The following is a 15,001-nucleotide window of genomic DNA, read 5'->3' as shown; positions in this document are numbered from 1 at the left end:
TCTTGCAAGATAAAAACATATCAGTATGAAAGGGTTCTAAAGTCAGATTGTAATGTGTATGGTGAGCCTAATACATACAGGGGGAGATTTACTAAAACTGGAGAGTGCAAAATCAGGTGCAGCTGTGCGTGGTAGCCATTCGGCTTCTAACTTCAACTTTTTCAAATTAAGCTTTGACAAATAAACTGGAAGCTGATTGGTTTCTGTGCAGTGCTGCATCAGATTTTGCTCTATGCAGTTTTAGTGAGTCAACCCCATATCTCAAACGCACACCACCCGTGTCTGGGACATTACGCCTGTAACCATGCGCCATATTACCCATGCAGCTGCGCAGGGCTACATACAGTCATCTGCAACTATGTCTATGGGTGGCTATGTGCAGCCCCAGGGATTCACTCTAAGTAGGAGTGTACCAATGTACAGATTATTGTTCTTTCTAAATTGGGGATGAAACAAGAGCAATTGGGGTGTTTAAAGTGTTACCAAACAGTAAAATCAGTCTGTATATGCAGTAAAGCATGCTTGTTATACTCCCTGCAAAACCTAAGGGGTTAATCCTCTGCATTGTGTAAAAAGCCTGTTTGATCCTGTGTGCTCTGATCCTCCCCTTCTTCCAGTGTCCCCCTCTTATCTCTTGATCAGACAGATTGTGTGGAGACACTCTACACATGCACAGTTTGGTGTGTGTATTGCTAGAGAGGGGTTTTTTTTTTCCTTGGGAGAGTGCATGTGATCAGCACAGGGCCAATCAGCACTGTCCAAACAGAGGTCAAGGGTTCTGCATCCTCCTGGAGAAAAATGAAACCGCCTTATACAAGCTTTAACCAGTGCTCTGCTGGATACTGATAGAATTCACAAGACTGCTCTAACTGTTGAAGATAAAAGGTATTTAGCAGTTTATATTTACTAAATTGCATTTCCATGTTGTGTGTACTGTGGGAGACCAGATATAGTGAATGCAGGGTCCTGGGTTTAGTAACACTTTAAGCACTGCAGATATTAGTGTGTGTATGTTGAAGTTGGGGTTGATTTCCATCTCAGCAGCCCTAGGTATAAGACTTGGTTCATAGCTACAGGTGCTACTGAGCATGTGTGCGTTTCCAATGCATCATATGTAGGCCAGCCCATTCATTGCAATTGGCTGACCTACATGCAAGAAACTTGGCAGTCCCTAAGGGCTTGTTCACACCGTAAGTTGCGCCTTAAGTGTGCACATTTATTTTTGTGCGTTTAGGGAAGCTCATTAATTTCAATTGGCTGCCCTCTGGGCGTGAAAAATAGTGCTGCACTAGACCGTATGGTGGCGGTTTCAAGCCCCCACGCTTTTGCCAGATGCATGGGGGCACCATTAAGAAATCTAGTCATTTGTGTCCATCTGCAGAAGGCAGCGCATGTTCATGTGATGAGGGAAAATCCACAACTGGTTGTGACTCAAAAATGCCCTGTACTAAACTGCGTGGTGCCACGGCACCATGAAGTTTGGCGTATGCATTTGCAGATGTGCACTGCGGCACATTTCTCTGCATTTCGGGAAAGTGTGTGATTTAACATGTAGGTGTGAACCCAGCCTAAGGGGTTAAAGAATATGTAAACCCAGCATTTCATATTCCTATGTGCCTGCTGTACCATGTACTTGTATGAAAAAGTATCCTGTTCTTTGTATTGCTTCTTGTCTGTGAAATCCCTGGTGTTCTGCCAGTCCCTCTGCTTTCCTATTAAAACTGACCACACTATGCATGAGAGCACGGTGTGGTCAGTTCTCTAGCTTTGCTGGAACTCAGCCTGCTCTCCTTCAATGGTCAAACTTGTTCTGACGACACCTCCCCCTTCCCCCCCCACACAGCCTTTGACTGGGGAGCTCTGTGTTCTACGGTTTCTCCTCTCCCAGCTCTTATGCAGCTGAGAACAGAAGATATGTGATTATGTGATCATTTATATAAAAGGGAAAAGTTGTGTTTTATAATGATTTTTTTTTTTTTACATCTATACACAAATGTTTTGTTTTTAATTTTCTGTTTTAAACTGAATAGGTTGTTTTACAAAGTGGAGGGTTTACATATACTGTAGGCAGCACAGTGGCTAAATGGTTAGCACTTCCGCCTGGCAGTACTAGCGTTGTCGGTTCAAATCCCAACCACGGTACCACTTGCCTGGAGTTTGCATGTTCTCCCTGTGCCTGCATGGGTTTCCTCCGGGTACTCCGGTTTCCTCCCACACTCCAAAGACATGCTGGTAGGTTCATTGGCTTCTGTCTAAATTGGCCCTAATATGTGTATGTATGAATGTAAGTTAGGGACCTTAGATTGTACACCTCTTGAGGGTTAGGGACTGATGTGAATGTACAATATATATGTAAAGCGCAGGGGCGGACTGGCAACTCATGGGGCCCCCGGGAAATAGGGGATCATGGGGCCCCTGTGTCCTTGCCCAAACTCAAAAAAGCCTATGAAAAAAGTACCGGGGCATCTCATAGGGCCCCCTACTGACCCCGGGCCCTCGGCCAGTGCCCGAGTTTCCAAATGGTCAGTCCGCCCCTGGTAAAGTGTATAGAGATCTGCTCAATTTTCTCACAATGGTAAATACAGATCACTGTACGGGTTACATGCATGAACAGTAGAATGTGAAAATTGTAAACAGACAATGAAGAGCACATGCTGCATAGTCCTCTACAATCAGCTTCTCCTGGGATTCATAGCTTCTTGTATAGCATGCTGTTGCATGGATCTGGGGTTCATGAATATTCATGAGCTCAGTGTGGAGTGAAGGGAGGATTTTTACGTGTTGACAGTGAGCCCTGCTCTCCTCTGCAGCTGATTGGCTGGCTGTTGTAGAACCATATATGCTGGTGGCTCTGTGATAGGGTAGCTGTGCAGCTGGCAGCCCTCCCAGCGATCTGATTGCCTGTGAGTATAGAACCATGTCCCAGGTCCACGCTGTCAGTCCATGCCTCCTCTGCATACTGTCAGTGTGATAGGACAGGCCAGTCTACTGATCGGATCATGTTCTTTTGTCCAAAGTCATAGGGGAAAGTCCAAAGGCAAATTGGCAGAGTAGCCGTGTCACATCAGTAATATTTAAACACGTGAACTGTTCTGTCCTTATACAACCTTTCTTGGCTTTCCCTAAATAACCTTTTCATATGTCTTTATGCAGCCTTTCACAAATTTGGTTAATAAAGCTGGAATGTTTTGACGTAACTGCGTTCGCTAGAGATTGGCAGTCAGATTTCATTTTTATCTTTGTGCCTCTGTAGATGTGCCTTTTTTTTAGTACATTACCTGGGGCAGACTGACCATTTGGAAACTCGGGTCAGTAGGGGGCCCCATGAGATGCCCCTGGTACCTTTTTCATAGGCTTTTTTGAGTTTGGGCAAGGACACAGGGGCCCCATGATCCCCCTATTGCCCGGGGGCCCCATGAGGTGTCAGTCCGCCCCTGTACATTACCTTCATAGGCAATGCATATTTGAGATGTGGATTTATATTTTTACTTGTAACCTGCCAATGATTGTGTCGGTTTAACATTTTTCCTCTTATTATTTACACCCACCGGCCACTTTATTAGGTACACCTTGCTAGTACTGGGTTGGACGCCCCTTGCTTTCAGAACCGCCTTAATTCTTCATGGCATAGATTCAACAAGGTGTTGGAAACATTCCTCAGAGATTTTGGGCCATGTTGACAGGAGTTACTGTTGCCTTTCTATCATCTTGAACCAGTCTGCTCATTCTCCTCTGACCTCATCAAGGCATTTTCATCCACACATCTTCTGCTCACTGGATATTTTCTCTTTTTCGGACCATTCTCTGTAAACCCTAGAGATGGTTGTGTGTGAAAATCCCAGTAGAGCAGCAGTTTTTGAAAAACTAAGACCAGCCCATCTGGCACCACCAACGTTCAAAGTCACTTCAATCTATTTTCTTTCCCATTCTGATGCTCGATTTAAACTTCAGCAAGTCGTCTTCACCATGTCTAGATTCCTAAATGCATTGAGTTGCTGTCATGTGATTGGCTGATTAGCAATTTGTGTTACCAAGCAATTGAACAGGTGTACCTAATAATAAAGTGGCCGGTGAGTGTATACGGTGCTGATGCTTTTGTACAGCTTTAGTTAAAGCTGAACTCTAGAAATGATTTGTATTGCCATACACCATACAATCTGATTGTACAATCTCTTTTAGCTCTCCTATCAAATATGTAGTACAAGGGCCCGCCTGATTGGATACTACATATTTTTAGTTAAGATAAATGAAATTACACAGTGTATGACCAGCTTTACATTGGTCCAGCTGGGCACAAGGTAAGTATGCACATCTCATACCAGACGGGCCACTGAGAAAGCTGGAAATCACTGTAGTCTTCAGCAGTAGTAGATCTTATGGGTTCTGCCCAGGTTCTGTGCAAACAGCTGCTCCGCTGCACACTGACTACAGAAGGTCATTCACACCGCATTGTATTTTTTCAATGAATAAAAGGCTGTCTTTAATTGGACAAGGTAGAGAGAAGGAGTGATGGCGTCATTTTCACCAGGTTCAATCAGAAAACGCTGCGTATTTACTGGAAAAAAAACTCACGATTTTGGTAGTAAACCACCAAAAAAAAAATATTCCCCTGCAAAATAATGTCATATTGCACATTTATGAAAGACTTCCCTTAGAAGGAAGCCCTCCAGTGACGCACTGTCACCGCTGACAGGGATTCCATCTTCACCCAGGTTCATGAGCTCTGGCCTCTTGGCTAGCTGACCCACGATGACGTCTTGGCCGCGGCACAAAGCACTGAAGGAACGGCACGGGTATGCTGCTTTTTCAGAGCGCATGCGCTGGTGATGTCATTCACATTGAATATCTCTTAAACGGTGCATGTTCTAGGAGATCTTCCTTGTACATGCAGGTGAGCTTTATTAAGTGTCCAGTGGGAAATTACTTCCACTTTAATGGCGATGGTGCAATGCATGTGACCCCCTGGGGTTAGTGTACAGTAGTGAAGCCGCTGCATAGAATCCAGGACCCAGCAGATTGCAGCTATCACTGTAGTAGTATGACTTCTGTGATTTCCAGCTTCTCCTGTGGCTCACCAGGTATGGGTAATGCAAACTCATACCTGGACAAATATCTGCAATACAGATCATACCTGAAGTTAAGCTTTAAGGCCCATTCATACTTTTGTGTTGTGGCAATGACCCACAATGAATGGCAACGCACCTGCTTTTTGTTTCTATATGCAGTGCCATTCATTGTGAGTGGCACCCCAATACACTATATAGTAGAGTTCAATGCACTGCTGCACACCGCAACACACATACCATGCATTGTGGTGCACTGCGTTTTTTTTAATTTGTTGTGGTGCATTAGCAGCCTGTTCATAATGAATGGGCTGCCTCAAGGCAACACATGTTAATGCCTGCCGTAGAACATGCTGAAGTATCACAACATCACTTTAGTGTGAATGGGCCCTAAGTGTTGTCTGCAACTACATTGGTCCTTGTCCCTCTGATGTGACTATTGATCGGTATGCAGTTTTTAGCTCTGTATTTATATATTTCCCCCTCTGTTAGGTTCATTTACTGGAACCCTGTCCACTCTCCCGGTTCATACCCTGGGTAGCATAGTGATCGGTGAAGTGCTGAAGAGAGCCGACATTAAACCAGATGAAATTTCTGAAGTTATATTTGGACATGTGTTGACTGCAGGTAGGCTAATTTCTTTAATTTTGTATTTAAAATATATCCAATTTATTTTATTCTCCTAGTGAACTATATAGAAGAAACATCATTTTGTACAATGCTTTAGAGCAGGGGTATTCAACCTTTCAGAGGTGGAGATCTACTTGAACAACATGAAAGAGATCAGAGATCACTGGGGTTGGTTTGGCATTCTCCTTTTTTTTTTTTTCTTCAAGAAATTAACTAGCAAGGCCTAACTAAATTGTAAGGAAAACTCAGAAAAATATATTAAAACAAATTGCACTGTAAAAATATAAACTTGGCCTACTTGAAAAGTAGACCTTGTCATTTGGTAGGGTAGTGGATGGTGTCAGTAGTTTTTATTTTTAGTATTTATTGCAACTTTTATTTTTCATTATTTTTGTGTGTGTGTAAATATTATATATATATATATATATATATATATATATTTATTATTATTATTTTTTTAAATTTTTTTTTTGAGCCATCTTTGGGGAGCACACGAGGAGGATCCAGGCAAAAAAAAAGAGGAAAAAGGACAGGTGGTGCAGCGGGGGAGGCATTTACTAGAACTTTCCTCCTGCAGCAGCTAAATGCCGTCTGGACGGAGAAGAGGAGAAGCTGTCTTTCATCTGTTGCAGGAGGAAAACACGGGATCGTCGGAAGACAAGTATCTTATAAATCCAAATTCCTAGCAAGTGGCTGGGGATTTGAATTTTACTGCTCCCCCTACCCTGGCATCTTAAGGCAGCTGGTGACCTCTGCCCCGCCTTCCCCCCATAGCAGTGTCCTCTGCCCCCCCTTCCCCCCCATAGCAGTGTCCCTTGCACCCCATAGCAGTGTCCTCTGTCCCACCTCCTTCCCCCCCTATAGCACACACACTGTAGTGCCCTCTGTTCCCTTAACATTACCCCCCACACAAGAATAAGCAGTGTCCTACTTGCAGGTGTACACCGAGGAGAAAGTGTAAGGCAGCAGAGTTCTGGACGGAGGGTGGGAGCCGGCGCTGCCAGTGTTAACTTTTTATGTGATTAGCACTGCCAAGACAGAGGGTCAGGGGTCATGTAGCCTCATAGGACAATCAGAGGAAAATGGGGGTGCACAGCAGTGCTTTACAGGGGATTGGAAGTAGCATGCACATTATTTATAGGAAAAAAAGATGTGAAAATGTTCCCACGTTTTCTTTAGTGCACACTGTTATAGACAAATGACAATTAGGTAGACTTGTATAAATATTGTATAAGCAATTACTGTATAGGCAAATGCTCTCATTATTTAGATATGTCCAAAATTGCTTATATTTATTTTTCCAGTTAAACTGTCTTCTCTCTGCTACTGTATATCCTTATTTTCCTGTGTCCTGCAGGCACTGGGCAAAACCCAACTCGCCAAGCTGCTGTGGGAGCCTCAGTTCCTTACTCTGTTCCTGCATGGAGCTGCCAGATGATCTGTGGTTCGGGCCTGAAGGCAGTTAGCCTTGGAGCTCAGGCCATACTGACAGGAGAGTCTGATATTGTGGTTGCTGGTGGTATGGAGAACATGAGTCAGGTATGGAGGTTAAGTTTTCTTCTTGTTGAAATTTTGACTTGGAGATATTTATGTGTAGAAGTAATCCACTTCTATTGAAGTTTTTTCCTTACAAGACATAGAGACATTCCACTGACCTTTTTGAGAATGTGAAACAATATTGATTAAAGAAGACAGATTATCATGAACTACTATTTAAGAGAGGTGTGTGTGTGTGTCCATTTTGTTACTGTCACCTGCAACCACATCCCAAACTATACTTATTAGGACCTTGTAACAAGCCTGTGGCGCCGCTCGAAGCTGGACAGAAAGTATAATCACCTCGCCGGCAGTGAAAGAGAGGGGAGCAGTGTCCCGAGTCATACCAGAGACATACTGAATGTGAGGAGGGGTGGATGCCGTTCTACCGATCCCCAGGAGTCAAGCAGAAAGCGATGTGAGCTCTAGTTGGCCTCAGCCGCTGGGCCGGGCGAAACACGTCAGAGGGCATGGCCGGCGTGATGGCTGAGGCCAGATGGAGCTCACGTTGCTTTCTGCTTGACTCCTGGGGATCAGTGGAACGGCGTCCACCACTCCCTCACATTCAGTATGCTTATTAGGAATCATTGAATATCCTTATTTACACCCATAGACTGACCCTGCAAGTTCTAGAGTTTCATTTCTGGCTACGAAAATTTAGTGGAACTAAATTTTAGGATTACTCACCTCTATGGCAATGGTGCAATGCCCATGAGGTCCCTTGCCAGCACTGGCACCTTTCTCCCCAGCTTCTTCCAGGTGCCAGTCTTCATATGCAGTGCCGGCTATTGTATTCTGACAGCTGGTACTCGCAGCTGTCAGAATACGAGAACATTGACTTGACCTGATTAGATGCAGGCACTGTTTGAGGTGCCGAGAATTTTTTGTCTGGCTTCTTCAACATAAGATGATTACCAAATTGACTTTTGTTACACTGGTTAGTGCTGACAAGTCCGCCTATGGAACAAATTTCGGGTAATTCATCAAGCCAGCTTTATATACAGACATAGGGTAAATCTTTAAACTTTGAAATCATCTGGCAAGCATGACTAAATTTCTCAGGGCTGGACACTCATAGCCTTATCATTAATGTACTATTGTATTAACACAGGGCTCAACAAATCCTGGGCGCCAGGTCGCCATGGCTACCATAAATTGCATCCTGGAGCCTGGGCTCCCACCATCCCATCGCTAGCACAAGGCATGAGGACCCCTCTGGCAGCCATCCACTGAGCTCCTCACCTTCTCTTATTCATTGGTCATTGACCTTGTGAGGGGGATTGGGTAGCCTGTCAGCTTCTCCCCTCTACATTGGCTGGAGCTTCCTGCCCTTTTTTGACCCCCTAATCAGGAGGCGAGCTGGGGATGGGGTTTTCTCTGATTGGCTGGCCAGGAAGTTGGTGAAGATGGCACTCTGAGGAGCTAACAGTGAGCCCAGGCTCTGCCCGATGGCCAGAAGTGACCATCCTGAGATTTGACCCGGGAGCTAGCCACCACTACTCCCTAGTTGAGAGGAGAGGCCCCACCAACAGGAACAGAGGAGAGGGGACAGTATATGAGGAGGGTGAACACACATATTAAATTCTTATTTCCAGGAGTCCGAGGTCGGGGAGTGCTGCTTAACAAACATGGCCCATTAGCTACATTTGGTTAATGTACACTCTGGAACAGCTGTGCATGTTGGTCCATATGCACCAATGAACCAAATCACCTTCAACTTCTCTCACCAATAATCTGCATCACTACACTGAGACTATAAACTGTGAACTATAAATCCTTAAGAAGATTTATTGTGCTAATTATAAATTTCTCCTGCTTCCACTAATTTAACATTAAAGAGAGGAATAGTCGGACAGAAAAAATGACACGTACTGTATTACTTGTTATGGTATGCTGTCTGGCAAATACACACAAGACACTTTGTGGGGGATTTAGTAATACTGGTGCAATCAGAATCTGGCGTAGCTGTGCATGGTGACAATGGCTGTGACTTCCGGAAACAGCCATGACATCACCGGCTCCCATGGCTCAGCCATTGTCAGAGCTCCCTCCTCTTCCATGCAGCTGTTACTCACTTACACAGGAAAGCCAAAGCTGCAGGATCACATGACCGGAGCAGACTAAAATTAAGTAAATATACATTATGTACGTACAGTATCTTTTATTATACATGTTAAGCAGAATGGGTAGTACGAGGGTTAGACTTAGGCTTTTCTTCCACCTTAAGAAAAGCCAGCATGTTGTTGGAAAGAACTCTTGCTCTTTGTGTGGAAGCAGTGGTCAGTCTGTGAAGATCCAACATATCCTCTGTCAAAGCTCATGCTCTTTACAGACTGGAGACCTGTAACTCTGACTTAAGGGATAAGTTCACCTTTGGGAACACCTTTGGGAAGGTAGCTTATGCTCAATGCTGCAGCTGTTGACCCCCCCCCCCCTCCCCCCTAATCCCTGTGACAGAAGAATGAGGGGAAGTTCCACGTACAAGCTGTCACTTTTTTTTTTTTAAAAACTGCCTTTCAGGGCTCTGTCCACACAGCCGCATCATTCATTCACAGTGTTCTGTGAATGAACTACAAGTCCCCACAGCCTAAGAGGCTGTCGGCTTGTAGTTCTCAATGAACTACTTTGACGCTGTGGAGTGCTATGTTAGTTCATTGAGTCTTCCTGTTAGTATATCTGCTTGCCGTACGGGCAAGCAGATATACTGACAGGTCTGCAGGAGACCTGCATGGTACCAATGATCTGGTGCAATGCTTTTAAAGGCTCCTGCAACCGAAAATAATAATTAATGCACTTTTTTTTACCTGCAAAAAAGGGCATTTATTATTCATGGTCAAAAGGTGGACTTTTAACATGGAGTATTTCAGACTTCTGCAACAGGACCACTACTACCACACAGAGAGCAAGGAGTTCTTTTTTGCAGCATGCTGCACTGCTCATGGTGCCACCACTTTCTAAAGAAGATCTGAAAAACTTTAAACCGCTAGTTCTTTAATGCATCTGAAATGTATTTAGCTGATTTGAAGTATATAAGAATTCTTACCTTGCTAAACAACCTGTTTAGTTTAAAACAGAAATGCAAGGCAAAACATGTGTGAGTGCGTGTCTGTCCCCTTTTTCTTTTTTTGTAATACGTTATCACATAATCTGTGTTCTCAGCTGCATGAGGGTTTAGAGAGGTGGAGGTGGTAAAAAAAAAACAGTACACCCCCTGCACAGCGAGAAAACCGACCAAGCTGGGTGAATGTGCTAACCTGGTCAGTTTGAGATAGGAGAGTGTGGGACTGGCAGTATCACCAGGTATTTCACACAAAGCAAGAAATATAAAGAGTACAGGATATTTTTTTTTAATGCAAGTACATGGTACAACAGACATCAGGAATGTGAAATGCTGGGGTTACATTCAGTTAGGCATTACACAAAAAAGAACAGCACCTGTATATTAGTAGTTCACATCCATACTGATGACAACAGGTTATTGGTACAGTGTAAATTGCTAAGTGCTGTGAGACTGGAATTGGTAACACCAGGATGTTACTGACACTATAAATGTATCAATATAAATAATTAACAGAATATGAAAAGCAAAGAGTGGTTTGAAGGAATAGTTCACACACCTACTGTAGCTCTCTGCACATTGTTAATAGAATGTATAACCTATTCTAACAGCCTCCATATACAAAAAAGCCAAATTCTGGCAGGTTTTTAAATAATTTTTACTACCCATATATGCAGGGATTACTGCTGCAGGAGGAGGCTGTAACATTGAAGAGAGCAAGGAGAACAGGTAGTGCAACACTAAAGGGGAGAGCAGAGAGGTAGGTGGTACCTGAGAATATACAAATCTATGGGGTTGATTTACTAAAACTGGTGCACACAGAATCTGGCGCAGCTGTGTTTTTGTAGCTAATCGGCTTCTATCTTCAGCCTATTCATTTACCGTATTTTCGCTCCATAACACGCACCTAGGTTTTGGAGGAAGAAAAAAAATATTCTGAACCAATGGACTGCAGACATAGTACAGGAGATGACCAGAGACTGCGGACCTTTGGGAGCGCAGGGGGGGAGTGGATACCCGAATTTGACAGGTACCCGCTCCCACTTCGGTGGAGTTGTCCTTCCCCCTCCCTCCCCGTAGTTTTCTGGGACATGTGACAGGTCCCAGGAGACTACAGAGCCATTCACAAAGCGCAGTGCTTCTCGTGCATGCGCAGTGGGAACCCGGCTGTGAAGCCGCACACTAAAGATGCCAGCACCAGGGAGAGAAGATTTTGAGAACACCGCTGGACCGAGGAACAGGTAGGACCGCTTGAAGTCTGCAGGTTCTGCTGCACAGAACAGCCGAGTGGCCGGTATTCTGACACGTCTTCAGCGAACGGGGGGGGGGGGAGAACTACCGGGCCAGCCACTCCATAAGACGCACAGACATTTCCCCCATTTTTTTGTGGGAAAAAAAGTGCCTCTTATGGTGCGAAAAATACAGTAAGTTTTGACAATAAAGCCTGGAAGCTGATTGGTTCATATGAAGAGTTGCACCACATTTTGCACCATGCAGTTTTAGTAAAAAAAAAACCTATGTGCGCTAGAATCAAGTACTGCTCAATACAACAAGCAATAAAATATTAAGTGTGTCGCGCTCCTCAATATTGTTTAGTAGTGAATAAATATAAGAAAATAATAAATAAATAAATAGAATTTAAATAATTCTAAATGGATCCATAGTGATAAAATTTAAAAACCCCTGGTGTTATATTTAATTAACCATACAAATAAAATTAAATAGTGTGAAAATAGCTGATAAATTCAGATTATATGGACACAATATTAATTAAATCAGGTAAACTAAAAAAACCCCATACGTAGTGGTATATTATGTGCAAAACTTATATGTGCAAAAAATGCAAAAATATTTCATAAAACAGTGAAGAAAAAAAAAAAATATATATATATATAATAAAAAACAGTATACTAATTCATATAAAAATTGATAAATCAAAAATGATAAATAAATAGTAAAACAATAAAAATAATCTAGTTTGCTCACTCTCACTTGTGCAGCCTAAAAATAGTGATTAGAGCTATATACTGGTTATCCTTAACTCAGAATCCTTTGTCTATGAGTCTTTGTGTTAATACTTCGCTTTGTGCTCTATAATCAATTTCTTTAGTGCAATTTCTTTTGAGCCTTATAAATTGACCCTTGGGCATATTATTGATCCAAGGTGGATAGTGACAGCTTGTAGTTGGTATATATGCATTACGATCTGTCTGTTTGAAAGAATTCTTTGTATATATCATATTGCCTTCTTTTACCATCAGTATATCTAGGAAATTTACAACCTCTTTACTTATATTCCAGCTCAAAGTTATGTTGTTTTCATTCCTATTTAGGTTCTCATAAAAATCCTCTAAATCCTCTTTAATGCCATCCCATATAAGAACAATATCATCAATATACCTATTATATATTAGTATTTCTTTTTTCTGACTTCTGTAGATATATTCCTCTACATTTATTTTTAATTTCAAATTTTCACTCTTTTCTTATATTATTATTATTTTTATTTATTATTTATTATTTTCCTTGCAATAAATAAAATAACTTCCTCCTCTATAAATATTATTTTACATATTTTAAATAAATTAATTAAAAAGTTTTTTTTACTGTATATCATGAGACAATAAGAACTAATAAGGTGTCCAAGTAATTATCATTTTTATTTTTTAAATATTTTTACCCGTAATAAATAAAATAACTTCCTCCTCTATAAATATTATTTTACATATTTTAAATAAATTGATTAAAAGGTTTTTTAATAAGGTGTCCAAGCAAAAGTTTCTGTATATACATAATTATTGTATTTTTTGGTGCCCAGCCCGGTCACAGTACTAGTGACACATAGTCAGAGTAAAGGTTGTTTCCTAATAAATCTTGCAAATAAAATATAAGCAATGTGGTCTATGCATGTACACATTGCGGGAACACAAGCAAAATATCTGGCCCCATTGAGATGGCCGCCTCTGTGCGGGCTCCGGGAAAATGGCGCTGGAACGACCTATATAAGGGCAGTAGCGTCATGGCGTCTTATTACATCCCCCTGAGGAAGCCACGTGACCCTGTGGCGTAACGCGTAGGGGAGGGGCTCTGACGTCACGACGCCACCAACAATGGAACGGCGAGTACTGTCACTGTGCGAGGGCACACACATTTTTAAAACGCTCTGTATTACCCTGTGAAAATGTAAGTTTGCATTTGGCTGGAGACACATTAAACCCTATATGAAGGATAAAGCACTATGTGGGAATCTTTCTTTTACATGGCCTAAATTGGAGGAGCAAAAGGGAAGAAGAGGAGATAGTCTTTAATAGGACGAGGGGAGATATCTACTTCCATCTATCCAACCCTTATAACACAGAAGAAAAGGCCATCTAGTGGAAGGAAAGGAATATTACAATCTACCTCAACAGCAATACATTTTCCACGTTTGGGACAATCATTTGTCACCTGAGTTAAGGATAACCAGTATATAGCTCTTATCACTATTTTTAGGCTGCACAAGTGAGAGTGAATAAACTATATTATTTGTATTGTTTTACTATTATTTATTTATCATTTTTGATTTGTCAATTTTTATATGAATTAGTATACTGTTTTTTATTATATATATATATATATATTTTTTTTTTTTTCTTCACTGTTTTATGAAGTATTTTTGCATTTTTTGCACATATAAGTTTTGCACATAATATACCACTACGTATGGGGGTTTTTTAGTTTACCTGATTTAATTAATATTGTGTCCATATAATCTGAATTTATCAGCTATTTTCACACTATTTAATTTTATTTGTATGGTTAATTAAATATAACACCAGGGGTTTTTAAATTTTATCACTATGGATCCATTTAGAATTATTTAAATTCTATTTATTTATTTATTATTTTCTTATATTTATTCACTACTAAACAATATTGAGGAGCGCGACACACTTAATATTTTATTTATTCATTTCCACATAATATTGTGAGTATGTGTTTTTGTGTTGATGCACCGTCATACTTATAGGAGTTAATTATTTGTAGGTGTTTGTATACCACCATAGTAGCTCACAAGTTCACATCATTTCAATACAACAAGCATTCTTCTTTAGGAGAGTGCAGAGAGGTGAGTGGAACTCTGAAGTAGGAGAGCAGACACTGGATGGAACATGTTCACTGTGGGTATAAAGCTAATAGAAACAAACTTCCTGTTTCCTGTCAGCTGCACTGGGAAGTTCTTATATCTATTTTAAATATTATACAGGATGTAGATTTATTCTGTATACTCATTATTGTTAGTATTTATTTTTTCCTTAAACTATAACATTATGCTAGAGCCTAGTGCTGAAAGTTACTTTTACATGTCTTTTATTCATGTGCATATACACTGCTCAAAAAAATTAAATGAACGCTTTTTAATCAGAGTATAGCATCAAGTCATTTATACTCTTGGGATATCAAACTGATCAATTAAGTAGCAGAGAGGGCTGTTAATCAGTTTCAGCTGCTTTGGTGTTAATTAAATTTAACAGATGCACTAGATGGGCAACAATAAGACAACCCCCAAAACAGGAATGGTTTTACAGGTGAAGGCCACTGACATTTTTTTCCCTACTCATCTTTTCTGACTGTTTTTTACTAGTTTTGCATTTGGCTAGGGTCAGTGTCACAACTGGTAGCATGAGGTGATTCCTGGACCCTACAGAAGTTTGACAGGCAGTCCAATTCCTCC

At 41.4% G+C, this 15,001-nt stretch overlaps 1 protein-coding gene across 1 annotated transcript in view; it reads left to right on the top strand.

Annotated features, from left to right (window-relative positions):
• The window catches only part of ACAT2 (acetyl-CoA acetyltransferase 2), a 60,494-nt gene that overhangs the window by 3,250 nt on the left and 42,243 nt on the right, over nucleotides 1-15,001 (top strand). The window contains exons 2-3 of the mRNA XM_089673499.1: nucleotides 5,556-5,690; nucleotides 7,051-7,232. Of these exons, the coding sequence (XP_089529625.1) occupies nucleotides 5,556-5,690; nucleotides 7,051-7,232 (317 nt within the window). The remainder of the gene's footprint in view (nucleotides 1-5,555; nucleotides 5,691-7,050; nucleotides 7,233-15,001) is intronic.

Source organism: Staurois parvus, unplaced genomic scaffold (assembly GCF_062004578.1).
Source record: "Staurois parvus isolate SC_StPar_1 unplaced genomic scaffold, SC_StPar_1.0 ptg000139l, whole genome shotgun sequence".
Classification (NCBI taxonomy): Eukaryota; Metazoa; Chordata; class Amphibia; order Anura; family Ranidae; genus Staurois; species Staurois parvus.
This window is presented reverse-complemented; position numbering and strand designations above follow the sequence as displayed.